Here is a 14913-nt window from a genome sequence, read left to right as displayed (position 1 = left end):
AAACCTATTTCAACACCTTTAATCTAGAAAATCGGAGTATAGTAAATTGGATAGCAACTTTATACCTTTCTTTTGATTTAAAGATCTACTCCGTATTATTTCCTCTCCTCAATTCCTTATCACTAATATTCAAACGTCTAAAAAATTCATGAAATGTTTAAACTACTATGTATAGTCGTATATTCATTTCAAGAAATCTCCTTTCAATGAGTTTATATCAAAATTGAAAAGAATTTTATATACAAGTGCTACATTACAATTTTTTTTTTGTTGTTAAAACCGTACATTGCACGAGGATAAATCTAGTTATCAGTTTATCACATCTATATAAGAAGTACAAAAAAACATAATAATGACCAACTTAGCGAGACGTGGCAATGTTATAACCAGTATTAAATCAATTCCATTGGTATATTTCACCCTTACATTTGATTTTTTTTTTTCTAAAAAAAACAAGAAATTAAATTATTAATTGACTAGTTTGTTCTTTAAGACGGTGGCAAACTAGCAATGGCTTCTCATAGTTTAAGTAGTTTAAGCTTGAATACGCTAGTATCTTCAAAACCCCAATTAAGATTTCTTCCAAAATCAACCAATTTATCAACTTCCAATTTAATAAACAAATTTTCTGGAAAAACATTAGCAATTCTTGCAATGGGTTCTTCTGCTTCTTCTCCAAAACCAGACAGTTTTCAAGGTTTGATTCTTTCCACATTTATTTTGTTCTGTAATTTTTAATATAATATTCTTTTGTGTTATTGTTTTTGTTTGAGAAGATTATAAGTTAGAAAGGCACTACTGAAAAATTTTATGTATATTGAGTTGAAGATTTGATTTTTGTTATTTTTTTTTATGTATATACTTCGTATATTTTAATTAGGATTTTCACTATTTAAAATGTATTGTTATATTATTGAGATTGTTATAAAAGAAAAAAAAAATTGCAAATGATTGATTTTATGATCATGGGTTATTGCTATGTTCTATTGTTCTTGAGAATGCTGTACAATCGTCAATCAGTTGGTAGTTGTTATCATAGATACGTACAGATATCAAAGATAATCTTATACAAAATACTCCCTCCGTCCCATTATTACATGCCTGTATTCCTTTTTGGGTGACCAAAATTAAGTGCCTGTTTCTATTTATAAGTTGTACTTTTTTATAATATTATTCTCTTTTTGATGATTTGTCACTCTTTTTCTTTTTCTTTTTTGTAATTTAACGCCAATTCCCAATACTTTTTCTCTTCTAATTCCCAACTACTTTTTCTTTCTCTCTCTCTAACCCCACATGCATATTTATACTCCCAATTATTAGTTTTAAGGAATCTTTAACTTTCTTGATTCCCGTGCAAAATGAGAAATACGCATGTAATAAAGGGACGGAGGGAGTATATCCTAAACCTAGGATGAGAATATTCTATGGATATCCTCTATCAATTTTGTAACACTACAGTGAAGAAACAGAACACATGACCTCTATGAGATTTATATGCTATATACCCTTTTAGTTGCGCTTTTAGATATGAAGCACTTCTTCAATGTCTTAATAGATGATTTTTCAGGATCATGCTGTCATGTACATATATTGAAAATTTAGAGTATTGATTCTATTGTTTCTGTAATATTGGACCATAAAAATTGGCAGCTATTATCTAAAAGCTAAACTAGTGAATAGACTCAATACTTTGAAATTTAGATTATGTAGAATGATACTTTTAAACTCAAAAAAGATGCTTCATACGAAGTACTCTGTATATGTTTTTGAAGGAACTCTTATATAGAAATGGTTTTAGACAGCCGTTAAAGTGCATAAATCATTATTTCTAGTACATCTAGATAGTTCTAACCATCATTGTTATTTACTAGGTATGGACACTGAAAAGGAACTTGGAGCAGCTATATATAGGCCATTTACTTTAATAAGGATCTTATATGATTATCTAAATTAGGAGTCATTTTGGAGTTTTCTCAAAATGTTGCTTGGCAGCATGATTTCAAATGATATCTATAAGAATCCGAACTTGGTTATTCAAAGTCATACTGCTTTTATAGCTAACATGGGTGGCCTATGGAATATGCAATTACTTTTATGCTTAACATGCCTCTCTACTCTTCACTGCTGTCTTTTATTGGGTTTGATGTATTAACCGTGTATCATATATTTGGTTAGCATTTACGTAGTTAAGGTAAGGGAGTGAGAGAGGAAAGTAGAAAAGGCAAAGAGGAGGGAGGGGAGGAGCAGCCTGGCCTTTCCTTCCAAATCTTTCTAACATTTGAAGAATTTTGGTTTATTAGAATGCCAAAGTATATGGATTTTACCATTCACCTCGCTTTCCCGATCCCATTTAATATACAAATTAGGGAAGATGGATCCCTTAGCCATCCTCCCCAACCCTCCACTTCCAATTTTCTCGTCTAAACACATCTTGAATATTACATCATGGGATTCTGATAAGTAATTTCATTTGTTGGGTTTATTTTCCAGAGACAGGCCAAAAAGACTTTTCTTCTTTAACTGAAGAAGACTGGAAAAAGCGCCTAACCCCAGAGCAGTTCTATATATGTCGTCAAAAGGGCACTGAACGTGCTTTTTCAGGGTAAGGTTCATGCTGAAGATAACACTACTGTTTTCAGCTGACACTTAAAATTACCTAACTTAACTTTCTCATTTAAATCAGGGAATACTGGAGCACAAAAACACCCGGAACTTATCATTGTGTGTGCTGTGACACCCCTTTGTTCGAGTAAGTGCTTGCTCTCTAATTCTCTATGAGGTTTGTAGATATAATTGGCTGCTGATTGATCATATCATCATAAATTTATAATGTATAATTGTTGTGCGTAGATCATCTACCAAATTTGACAGCGGGACTGGTTGGCCATCCTATTACGCACCTGTAGGAAACAATGTTAAGAAAAAGATGGATTTGTCAATCATCTTCATGCCCCGAGAGGAAGTACTATGTGCAGCTTGTGATGCTCACCTTGGACATGTGTTTGATGATGGTCCCCCTCCAACAGGAAAACGTTATTGCATCAACAGGTATGGTTTATCTATGTTTAAGCCTGTTTCTTTCTGGCTGAACCTGGCTAACAAGATGGTCAGGTTGCTCAATTCATTATGAGTTTCAGGTCATGGAATCTTTTAATAAACCAATTATTTTCCTGCATTGTGTTAAATTTTGGGTTAGGTTTATTTTATCTAGGATAGGTCAAGTTATCTTTGATTGACTGTAAAGCTTTATTGGATGCCTAGTTTTGCTTGGTCTTTCAGTGACATCAGTCTGTTTTGATGAATGTTGATTAATTCTGTGCTCAATGATTTCATCATGCAGTGCTGCACTGAAGCTTAAACCGAAGAACACCTCCGAATGAGGCATTGAGCTGATTCGGAACTGAGAAAGTGGCTTGTACAGTTGAGCTTGTTTAAGTCTGCTGTGTATAACTCCGGGTTGTGGGATTCAAATCAAGTACATCTTTGTAGATATAAGAGAATTGAGCAGGAAGATACATAGAAAAACAATGTTTATTTACCCATAAATTTATGAAATTGCTGCAAAGCTCTGAATTAGTGTGTTTTGGCTGATTGTGAAAATATGGAACATAGGAATTTTGGTTGAATTTGGAAGTACTACGAGAATGCCCGACTTTAGAATCTTAAATCAAATTACTGAAAAAAAAAAAACATGCATGAAAAGATGTCATGGTCTTTTCTTTTGGTTTAGTACAACATTCTGAATGCCAGATAATATCTGAAAAATATTCTACTAACAAATTCGCCAAAGCAATAACTTGATTAACTTGAGCTTGGAAAAGAAAAAGAAAAAAAAAGCTGTACACTGAAATCACAGGTTCATCTGGAGCTCTAGCTTCGCAGAAGTCCATTAATTTTATCGTCTGCCCTTTGCTTTGTACCAATGTCAAGAAACAGCAATTAGATTTACGCGCTATAAATAGAGAAATGTGAGAAACCCTCTTTAAAGAAATGCACTGAAACATCTGCTCGTAGAGCTTTCATAGTTTAAGCACACAAAATCTGGATTGTTAATGGAAGTCGTCCTATATTCCTGTACTCAGAACTCATATCTGCGAAAAAAAAAAAAAAACTGATGTAAGAAAACTGAAATAATGAACTCGGGCAGATTTGAAACAAATTTGATGACAAACTAATTAGAAAATTGAAGCGGCAACACAGTGGATAGAAAGGGAATATAAAATAAAAGGAATTGTTGGGATGGAGAGGGATCAAGAGACGATGGATAAGGGGAGAGAAAAGGAAAAACTAAAAAGTTGGGCGCTTGATTCCTTCATAGAAGAAGAGGAAGGGAGGGTGCTCGCCGGAGCCTTTGCAGCCGGAGGCCCGGGGGCGAGGAGGGCGAGTGTGAAGTTTATTGCGGAATAAACTGAAATGCCAAATGTGATGTTTATTATGGGATGGAGGGAGTGCCACACATAAATATAACCGCAAATGCCTCTTTGCTGAATCACAATCAGCAATCAGCGAAAGGAGTGTATATTAGTTTTTTTCCACATGAAATCATCAATAATAGCACTTGAGAAACAAAAACTACATGCATAAAGTTTTCCCATGCAATATTTCAACATTCATCTTTACATTAACTCATAAAGTGCACATGAGAAGTCTAATACAGAAAACTAAAGGTAGGAACAAGAGGCTTACTCCAAACGAAATGTGTCTGTAAAGCTGGAAAATATTTACACAAGTATAGTGAAAATTTAAACGGTCAAATTACTCCTCGTTATCCTGAATCAGACATGCCAATATAGGTCATCATCATAATAAATATAAGTTAGCCTCAGAAAATATGAATTGACATAAATGTCACGGGAGAGATCATATACCTTCCTACTCGAGAAAGCTCCGGTTCAGACAAAAGCAACTCCTGAAGTGGCTTTTGATTTGTGTCAAAAATATCAGAACTGTTGCATAAAAAAATAAAAATATAAAATAAAGTAAAAAATTAAAAATAAAAAATAAAAATTGGAAGTCCAGGTCATCTTCAAACATATCAAAGAAAAAAAGAGAGAGAAAGAAGATGATATCAATCCAAGAAGTCTTTTTAAGTAGCAATATCCCTGACGGTTTTAGGACAAAGGCCATCTTCATATATATTACTCTTGACAGTTATTTGTGGACTAGTGGAATATAACATACTAATTGAAATGGACTAATTCAAAATGGCCATCTGTTCAACAAGTGGAGATAGTCATGATCTTCCAGTTTAAAAAAAAGGAATTATCTCATGGTGAAAATAATAGGAGAGTCATCGTCTTGCTATATAGTCGTATATACGAGCATATGCCAACAAGTTTCTTGATTGATGTATAGGACAGTTTCTTCTTCGTTTTTTTTTTAATTAATTTTTAAAAAAAATTTAATTTTGGTTTTTGTTTTTGTTGACTTTATAGAATAAAAGAGTATGCAAGCAAACAACATTGGTCATTTATAGAGAAAAGAGGATGGCGAAGGTCAATGATAGTAAATTACCATAAATACCTGTAGTCCAAAGATAGCTGCCTATGGTGCAAAGAGAAATCTCTGCCAACATAGGATGCAACTAAACTACCTGCATCTGGATGAGGCCAACTTCTGGTTGTTGGAAATCTCAAGATGAATGTTCCAGGCTCTTGAAGTCCCTGCGGACTCTGAAGGGCATACTCCACTTCTTCCTTTGTAACAAATCCCTCAATCCACTTAGGTGAGATAGAAGCCCACAGTGCATTGATCCCGTGTCTTGATATTGTAAATGCCACTGGATACAACCAACGCCACAATTTATCAAAATCATCTTTGGTGAGAAACTCATTGCCTCCCGAAATTCTCCTCAGAAAATTCAAGTCCTGCCATGCCAATTATGCTAATAAGTGATCTAGTGTTATATGAAACAATTGTTGCTTATGGCTAGAAGCCAAAAAAAATGGGGGGGGAAAAAAAACTATCATAAAATATACAACAAATCACTCAAAACAAACTATAACTTATCTTTAACAATTAAAAATTTACAAGCATACAGATGTTTCCAGAGAGACGGTCATTCTGCTTTTATTTAGGAAGGAGCAGGCAGTTCGCAACTAAAAGTTTTTGTAACTTACACATTGTACATAATCTGGGGCAGCATTTTGGTGACTAATGGCTTCCCTTTGATAAGATTGTGCGTAGCTATTTAAGTGTATCTAGTTGGAGCAAGAAATTAAGGAACATACTATAGGAATTTCTGCTTAAGATCTATAGCAAGAAAAGAAGTTCACATTGAGCACACAGCAGTTAACAAAAAAGGTTCATCCAAAGAAGACATCATCTACAGGGTGTTCAGAATCTTCAGCTATCTTTCTAATAATAGTAAAGATGCATGGCGGAGCCAGAAATTTCAAAATGGGGGGACAACAAATAGAAATTACATTTACTAAAAAAATTCCAACATCATATACTAATTTTTCATCTTCCGATGATACATTATTAGTACTTGAACCGTGACATACCTTGAAATATTTACTTAGGGCCTGTTCTGATACGATTATTTTCACTTTAGTTTAGTTCATTTCAGCTCAGCTAATAAGTTAAGTTCAGTTCAGTTTAGTTGCTCTAATAAGTTCAGTTCAGCTCCTAATTTCCTTCTCTTATAAAATATTCAGTTCAGTTCAGTTTAGTTCAGCTCTAATAAGTTCAGTTCAATTAATCAGAACAGACCCTTATAGATTCAAATTTAAAAGAATAAGAACATAAGTATATACTTCCTCTGTTTCTTTATACTTGCAACTCACTTTTTTTTTCACGTTTTTTAAGAAAAGTGGGGCCCATATGATTTAATACACTTAAAATGAAGGTGAGAGATATGTAGGAGTATAATTTAGTGGGCCATGAAATTTTTTAATTTTTTTTTTGGTGGGCCATGAGAAAAATAGTATAACTTTTAACAGTTAAAAAAAAAAAATTCTAATAATAGTGTGTTGCAAATATTGTGACATTTCCATTTTAAAGAAGTGTTGTAAGTATAAAGAAACGGAGGAAGTAGGAAAATAAATGCACTTGTCATGATTCCCTACAACCATAATTTATTGTCAAGAAAATAGGAAAGGCAAATTGTCTTTATACACATATATATAGAATAATTAAAAAAAAAGGGGGGTAGGGGGGAAAGAGGTTATACCCATGTATATGTATAATAACATTAAAAAAATAAAAAAGGAAAAGCTGAAATAGTGCTTTTAGCAAGAAATTAGCGCGACTTTACATATTGAGAATGGGCTGAATAGGAATAGGATGGGATTTGATCCCGCGTCTGGCATAGAGAAAGTTCTACAAGTTGGGCTTTACCACTGTGCCATCTAACTTACTAATTAAATTTATTGCATGGAATTCAATTTATCTATTTTTAACTTCTTTTTTTTTAAGTGGAGGGACAGCTGTCCCTCCCTTGTCCCTCATTGGCTCCACCTACACTTGAGCAGATATTCTCTTGATGAAATTTCATAAGCAAAAATATTGTATATTTATAAGTTTATCATATGGCCTTGTACATATTTGGAGGCTATATAGTGCAGCAAAGAGCTTAAAATGTCAAAAATAGGAGTTACCTGTTGAGTGAGAGATCTAGTGCTGCAGCTAGCAATCCTCATGAACTGTTCTTCTATCTCAAAAACAACATTGTCCCATTGAACTCGATGACTATTTTGTGAAATCAAATTCCAAGCTCTTTCTCCTTCCTCCAGCAGTTTTTTTGCAATCATAATTTGGTGCCTAAGGGGAAATGGAAACAACTTTAAGTACCAATGGCTGATTACAAAGATAGCTTTTTCAATGATCAAACAACTAATCTAATTATTACCTATGGTGGTCACATCCAGAAAAGAATGAAACCTTTTCAGCCATTTCTGCCATTTCTTGCTCAGAAGCATATAACGAGGACTCCTTAAGCATGATTGACCTTTCAGATAATCCTCCAAGGCAATATCTGAAAATCGTCAAATCTGAAGTAAGGTCTATGTTGCAAGTAAAGCTCTTTGACTCTGTATTGTTTACGCCAGCACTATCTGAATCTGATGCAGAGCTATCTATTTCTCCATAGTTTTCTTGGATACTCTCCAAACTGGTCCCTACTACATTCTGCACATTGTATTGGAAATTAAGGAGTAAGATATAGATTTTACAATAGAAAAGTAGCATAATGCACAGTCTTGCCTTCAATGATAGTAGGAATCAGATTTATTACTTCCTTCATCCCAAAATTAAAGCCCCAATTTCTCCTGGGCATGGGTTTCAAGAGAGGAATTGTAGTGGGGAATTGTAAATTAAAATTATATTTAAAAAAAAAAAAAGGTGGTGAGAATATTTTATTAATTTTTAGGGGAAGTGAGAAAAATTATAGCACAATTAGATGGGTTTTGTTGATTAAAGAAAAAAGTTAATGGATGGCAGACCCCACCCATATGAGAAATAGGGCTTTTATATAGAAACAAAAACTTTGCGAGAATCAGGTTTTTTTATTAAGGATGAAAGGAAGTAAGCATTAGCAGTATAAAGAACTCTAGCTTTGTGGATACGTGTTGTGTAACAAACACCAGTATGAATAACACATAGTGGGCCTTAATATGAGGCATTATAAATGAGATTATTGATATTATGAATAAGCATATCGAGAGGAATTATATGATTTGTATCTCATTAATTCAACAGTATTGATAATGAAAGGGATGATCAAGCTATCATGATCGTCCAGGAGACATATTACGTTATGCTGATAAATATGCTTTAAGATAGTCTGAACTCAGAAAAATAATAAATATTGCAAGGAAAATCCAAGGACCTTAGTTGCAGACACGTTGAATGAGCTGCCTTCTTCATCAGATCTTTGCACAGTAGACTCAGCCTTAGTGTGTGGCAATGGAGTATCTAGTCCTGATTTCTTTCTCTTTAATGGAGGATTGGGTATTGCTTCACATACAGGCTTCTGATGTAGCTCTGAATGCCCAATACCATTTTGAGGTAAGCTGGATCTATTAAATAGATGAAAGCCTGATGATAACTTTTTCCATGTGATAGTAGATACCTTGGTGTCGCACGACTTTAGGATGCTGCGGATTGGTGGAGTAAATGCCTCGAAAAAAGGAAATTTTCCCAATTTCAGGAGATGAAACTTAACACAGAACAGTTTATTATCACATTCGGATGACAGCTGCAGAGAAGATAAGGACAGTCAATTGGAGTTCAGAAAAATTAAGATCGGATTCAGTCCTAGAAATGATTTTTTTTAAAAAAAAATTAAGATGTTCATTGTGGAATGTATAGATTGAAAAATAAAAATAATACAAGTAAAATAATAGATGTCTACACATTGTGCAATTACCACTGGATACATACAATATCTTGCTCATATGGAGCACTGATTCACTGAGGAATGGCTTTGGCAGAAGTGTGTAGCAAGTCTATTCCAAGGAAAATGATACCTCAAATATCAAAACTTCATTGTCTAATCTTTCTCAGATTAAAAAAAAAAAAAAAAAAAAAAAAAAAAAAAAAAATTAAGTGCAACAGTCAGAAAGATTATGCACAAAACTCAATTTTGTGTGATACTACCTTCTAAAGCACTTATTAGAACCTAACAAGGATATAGACAAAAGCCTAAATAGAAAGCAACTCCCCTGTTATAAATCTACAAAAATCACTTTGGTAACATCAAAAGTTCACTCTTAAATGCACACATGTTGAAATGGCAAGATAGTATATTTCAGAATATCATACTCGAGTTACGTTCAGTTGAAAAGATGCACGTCCCCGCAATAGTTTGCTGGGTTTATCATCACATGGAAATTCAAGTCCATTGCAAGTTGTCAAAAGGGGAGCTTCACCATCTTTTGATTTCTCAATAGGGGCCCGATTATCAGCATAGATAAGTGATGCAACAACCTGAAAAGATTATATTATGTAAATGCTAAGTCACGATATGCAAAATGGAGCTTTTCTAATTGTACAAACAGGGGCTTATATAACATAGAAGAAAGAAAAAAATCGGAGTCATATATTAAGTGGGCCTCCTATTTACATATACACATTCTCTGATGTAAATAGACTAGCAAAGATTTTCTTTTGTTTCCACTAGATACATTACATAAGAAATGCAGAGAGCCACGCGCAAAGATTTTCTTCTGTTTCTATGTAAGGTGTTAAATTGTTAACTAAATACATTATATCAAAAATGCAGAGAGCCACACACCTCCAAATCCTTGTCCACAAGCTCACCAAAGGCATCTAATAGTACGACATCTGATGAAAACATTTTGCGACAAGAAGCCTGTCATAACACATGGTAAATATTAAAAGTTAGATAAAATTTTGGAAACAAAATAAAAAGCAACGTGATCACTAAATCATTCAATTTAAGAGTCGTCTCGTTTCCACTCTCTTTCTCCTTGTCCCTGTCCTCATACCACACTCTCTCAAGGTAAGGGAGCACAGAGCCACAGAATGCTACCTCAGACCAATTAGACGGGTGGGTCCTCCACAGACACATAATCATGTATATGTTTACATGTATGAGATAGTATAGATATACATGCATATAAACAAACATGCTGGGATCAAAAAGAGTCGCTTTTAGCGCTTAGTGCTTTGAAAAAATGCGCAGCAATAGCGCTGAAGCGCACGCTTCTTAGACACCTCGGCGCTTTATTGCTGAGAGGCGTTTGTGCTGGCGCTTCGCTTTGCGTAACGCTTCAAGCGTGCCTAGGCACGCTTTGTAAAACTAAGCAAACATGTAGGCATGCTTTGTAAAACTAAGCAAATATGTGTGCATACATATGTATATTTACATACAAGTAAAGTATAACATGCATGAATGCGTGTGTGCATGCTGATAGATGATTAAATGAATGTCTATTATTTTTAGTCATCTTAAAAATAGACTACAAAACACTAGTCCTTTGTATCAATAATAACGCATGTCCGTCTGTTCCCCACCCCCCCCCCCCCCCCCCCCCAAATAAAAAAAAAAAGAACACCTGGAAATGTCATTTAAATTCAGCAATCCTGCTGCTAGACTCAATTAAATGCTTATATCCAACAAACGAAATCTGAGTACTATACTTCAATTAATGCATTAGTATGCAGACATAGCATTTCCCAAATGATCGTTCCTACTATCCATATATTTTGGTGTTTCTAATACAATGATTTATCAAGGTAGTGCGGACAGAGGATGGAGGAACATGAGCAATATGGTGCTGGGTTTCCCTAACAAAATTGTGCCCCCAGCATAACCCAGGTTGCGAACAAACTGTGACTTGGAATACAAGAAGCCAAGCCACGAACAAGGTAACATTGTGTTATACTCTATAGGCTCCAAGTGTGTGAACTCTACACTTGCATACATTAAAATGATCATGTTCTATCAAAAACAAACTCTTTTCATTACATAAGTAATTTGGTGCGCACAAACATCACCACTTACAACCTTATGTAGGTTTTACAACATTGCAAAGAACATTATCTTTGTTTTGACGTGCAAGGAATAGGGGACTAACAAGTAACGAAAGAGCCCCATCTTACCACAACTTCTCATTCCCCGTCAAAAGCAAAATTAAAAAATAACGCAGAGTCATAGAGAATAAACTCAAATGAGTACAATAACCTAAAGAGGAAATCGAGAAGGATGTTAGTCAACCTTGCCGCCAAATATTTTCCATATGCCGTCACCTTCCAATTCAACATCAGAAACAGAGGAACTATCAATACATAGACACAAAGGAGGATCCTGCAGCATGTAAACTTGATAGATAAGTTTTATGTAAGTCTTGGGCCTATAATAAATGCAAATATAAAGATATAAACCTTAGCATGATGGTCCTCAATAGAATTTGTAGAAGGCAAAACAACTGCATTGTATACATAGCCATCAAGATCCTTAAATCCATTACGCACACCAGATAGAGTCACCTTCTTGAAACTCTGAAGATCAGCCTGCCTAGCCATTAATGAATCTAAAGGCCTTTCACCCACTACCTTTCCTTCAAGATAAATGCGTATAATGCTGCTATACACCTAAGGTTGGAGACAAAGAAAACAAGAATATTAGCTGGAAATCACAAATCATATTAAGTGATCAGACACAAAGAAGGCATAAACAAATCCAAATCAATGTGTCTATTGTATACGAATGAGTGGTAAAAGGAAGCTCGATCTATTAACCAAACTATCAAACTATGTACAGAAACCAAACGACCCAACAAACTGCCAAATCACCAGAATATAGGCAAGGAATACTAAATCGTTTCAAGAATTTAGATCTTCTAAAAGCTAGACATCCCATGTATAAATCTCAACCAGAGCGAAATCTGCATCAAACAAACAATCAAAGCTACGTCTAAGTAACTTCTCCCCTTAGCTGCAGCAATTGCCTGATATTATCAAAACATTACACAGAAGAGCTCAGGCAGCTCTTTATATTCTAACAACAAGATCAGGAGATAAGAAGAGATAGTATAGGCAACAGCATTAAACTGAAAAAAAGACTTGGAACAAACATTAGCAGTTTACTAGTAGGTAATTTATGATTTGTCACATACCTGGCATCCAATATGTACCCATTGTCCTAGAGGAAGCTCCACGTTAGAAATAGCAACTTCGGTGGATGATGCAATTTCCCCTGACTTGGAAGATTCTTTTAGCAACAAAAGTGAAGGAGAGAGTATTAACCTTTTGTCTTCACTCAAAGAAAGAAAAGGAATTTCAGAGTGCAACTGCACATGAAAAGCAAATTGCTTCAGTCAGTGTTACTGTCTACCACAACTCCATTGAAGACAAGACATGAACAGAAGCACCGTGAAATCTTTAACATTGGAATAACCAGTACTGTGAAGTTCTAACAAGTCGTGAAGAAACCTTTTGTACTTAGAGAATGATATCCCTCTTTCTCAGGAAGAATGAATACATAAAACTAACTTCTGTTCTCTTCAGTTTAAAATTGATTTTACTCGATAAGAATAAGTTTTTACAGTCCAAATTAGTTTTGGAAAGTTAAAATAAGTAATTGCATAAAGAAAAAACACAGATGAATCAGCTGTATTAATTCTAAATCAGTTTCACCTAGTAAGAATGAGCTGGTTCAAACAGCAAAATCACTAAAATAAACACTCAAAATAAATTACTGAGCAGTTCATTAAAAAAAAAATGTGAATAGAACAGTACCTAAATACTTATGAACGACTTAATGAACTATCTCAATCGTCAAATTTTCAGTTCCAAGCTATCCTCATTAGGGTCGTACAATAAAGAACCTCTTCTTATTGGTGTAGAAAATATTACAAAACATTAGTAATTGAACTCTCAAAACTATGCCACATTTATAAATCCAAATTCAATTTATTATTTTCACATTATTTATCACTTAAAGTTCAACACATCATTGCTTGTCATTTTAAACTACCTTTGCAACTATAACTTGTCCCTCTATATATTTGCATTGCTGTAATAGACACACGTTAAGGAATAAACGAATACATTTTTTGTCCAAAGGAAATAAATCTGCAAAGAAGTCAAATAGAGAAAAAGAAAAGAAAAGAAAAATGACAGAGGATCAGCAATTTTGATAGTGCAAAATGACATTAAGGTTATTACAAAGTAAATTAAAGGGCATGCTCATGAACAAATGCAAAGCGATCAAAACAAGTACAGATTCTAATGTAACAAATGCATGTATCACCAAAAAGTTTCACCGCCTCCATGGCATATCTACGCCAAGGTGTCAACCATACATCCCGACATTTGCATACATAAACCTCCCAATGCGGGGAAGGGAATGTGATAGAGTGTGAAAGTACACCTTGATGTAGGATGGAAATTGTACTACGTATAATTTAAGCCTATACAACATCATGATTTCCTCAATAAAGCAAGCGGCAAATAAACAAAGCTCTCAAGATAACTAACAAAGACAAGATACAGTCAAAATAATTATATTGGACAACACATAACAGAAATTAACAAGCCAAAAATCACAATCAAGGCAAAACAAAGTTGTCTTTACAATTCCTCTAGTGATTATAATCAACAATGTGGAGTTGTGTCCATCAAACTATTCATCACTCTTATAATACAAAACACAAACTACTACTTTGATAACATTAAGTTGTGAAGAGAGCCCAAAAATGCACTAATGTAGCCAAGATCAACCCCGGGTCTTGGATACCACCTCGACTTTAACCAACTAAACTAATTTGCATTCATTCATTTTATCACAACAATAAAGTTAGAAGTACCCACAAAATTAAACTATTAAAGAGTAAACTAAATTGTCCAATAACACCTAAAATGAGGATTATGCATATACAAATAAAGATTAATCATAAATATCGTTCACTATCATTACAATCAAGAGCAAAATATAAATCAAAATGCCCCAGAAATATATAAGAATAAGTTTCAAAAAGTTACAGAATTTCACCTGGTAAAGAATTGTGGAAGGAAAAGGAGTAGAACTGTGAAGAAAAACCCAGAAACAGAGATTAAAACAAGTCTCATTTTCACCAATTTCAAAGCTTAGATCTTTCAAAAACGAGTAACCCAGATTATCAACTGTTTCTTCAGAACCCATCGGTTTATTTTGATTTTATTTTTTCCCTCTTTGTTTCAGTCGATCAGAATTCAAAACCCCAATAAACTTAAAATTTTGAGGGTTTTACAAATTTGAAAAGATACCCACAAAATTGAAACCCCAAAGTTTAGAACTTTGGCAATTGGCCGGTGGAAGAAGGGAGCAAAAGTGTTGGTTTCTCTCTCTTTGGGATGCAGCTTCATTCAGGGCTGTTAAAAACGGTTGTTGGGTCTTTTTTTTTTTTTTGTTGTTGTTGTTGTTGTTGTTGTTAACTTGGCTTGGACTTGGAGCCCCCAGCTAAC

The 14913-nt window shown here is 34.3% G+C and overlaps 2 protein-coding genes across 3 annotated transcripts; one reads left to right on the top strand and one right to left on the bottom strand.

Annotated features, from left to right (window-relative positions):
- Positions 1 to 454: 454 nt before the first annotated feature.
- On the top strand, positions 455 to 3645 carry LOC145574761 (peptide methionine sulfoxide reductase B1, chloroplastic-like). The gene is made up of 5 exons (XM_081632616.1): positions 455 to 697; positions 2491 to 2602; positions 2684 to 2749; positions 2851 to 3048; positions 3341 to 3645. The coding sequence occupies exons 1-5, from the start codon at positions 511 to 513 to the stop codon at positions 3378 to 3380; spliced, it is 603 nt and encodes a 200-aa protein (XP_081488742.1). The 5' UTR covers positions 455 to 510; the 3' UTR covers positions 3381 to 3645.
- LOC145574760 (SH2 domain-containing protein B-like) lies at positions 3644 to 14859 on the bottom strand. 2 transcript variants are annotated; one of them, XM_081632614.1, is made up of 13 exons: positions 14462 to 14859; positions 12585 to 12758; positions 11851 to 12060; positions 11684 to 11773; positions 10238 to 10315; positions 9766 to 9930; positions 8831 to 9199; positions 7853 to 8130; positions 7602 to 7764; positions 5515 to 5867; positions 4869 to 4946; positions 4687 to 4770; positions 3644 to 4091 (listed from the first exon to the last, which is right to left on the bottom strand). In XM_081632614.1, exons 1-12 carry the CDS (start codon positions 14609 to 14611, stop codon positions 4743 to 4745), a joined length of 2136 nt encoding a protein of 711 aa, XP_081488740.1. In that variant the 5' UTR covers positions 14612 to 14859; the 3' UTR covers positions 3644 to 4091; positions 4687 to 4742. The 2 variants fall into 2 exon arrangements, with proteins under 2 accessions (XP_081488740.1, XP_081488741.1); XM_081632615.1 differs by having other exon boundaries at positions 5524 to 5867.
- Between the last annotated feature and the right edge of the window lie 54 nt (positions 14860 to 14913).

Source organism: Chenopodium album, chromosome 13, assembly GCF_948465745.1.
Source record: "Chenopodium album chromosome 13, dcCheAlbu1.1, whole genome shotgun sequence".
Classification (NCBI taxonomy): domain Eukaryota; kingdom Viridiplantae; phylum Streptophyta; class Magnoliopsida; order Caryophyllales; family Amaranthaceae; genus Chenopodium; species Chenopodium album.
Note: the sequence above shows the minus strand (reverse complement) of the source record. Positions and strands in the feature narration are given on the sequence as shown.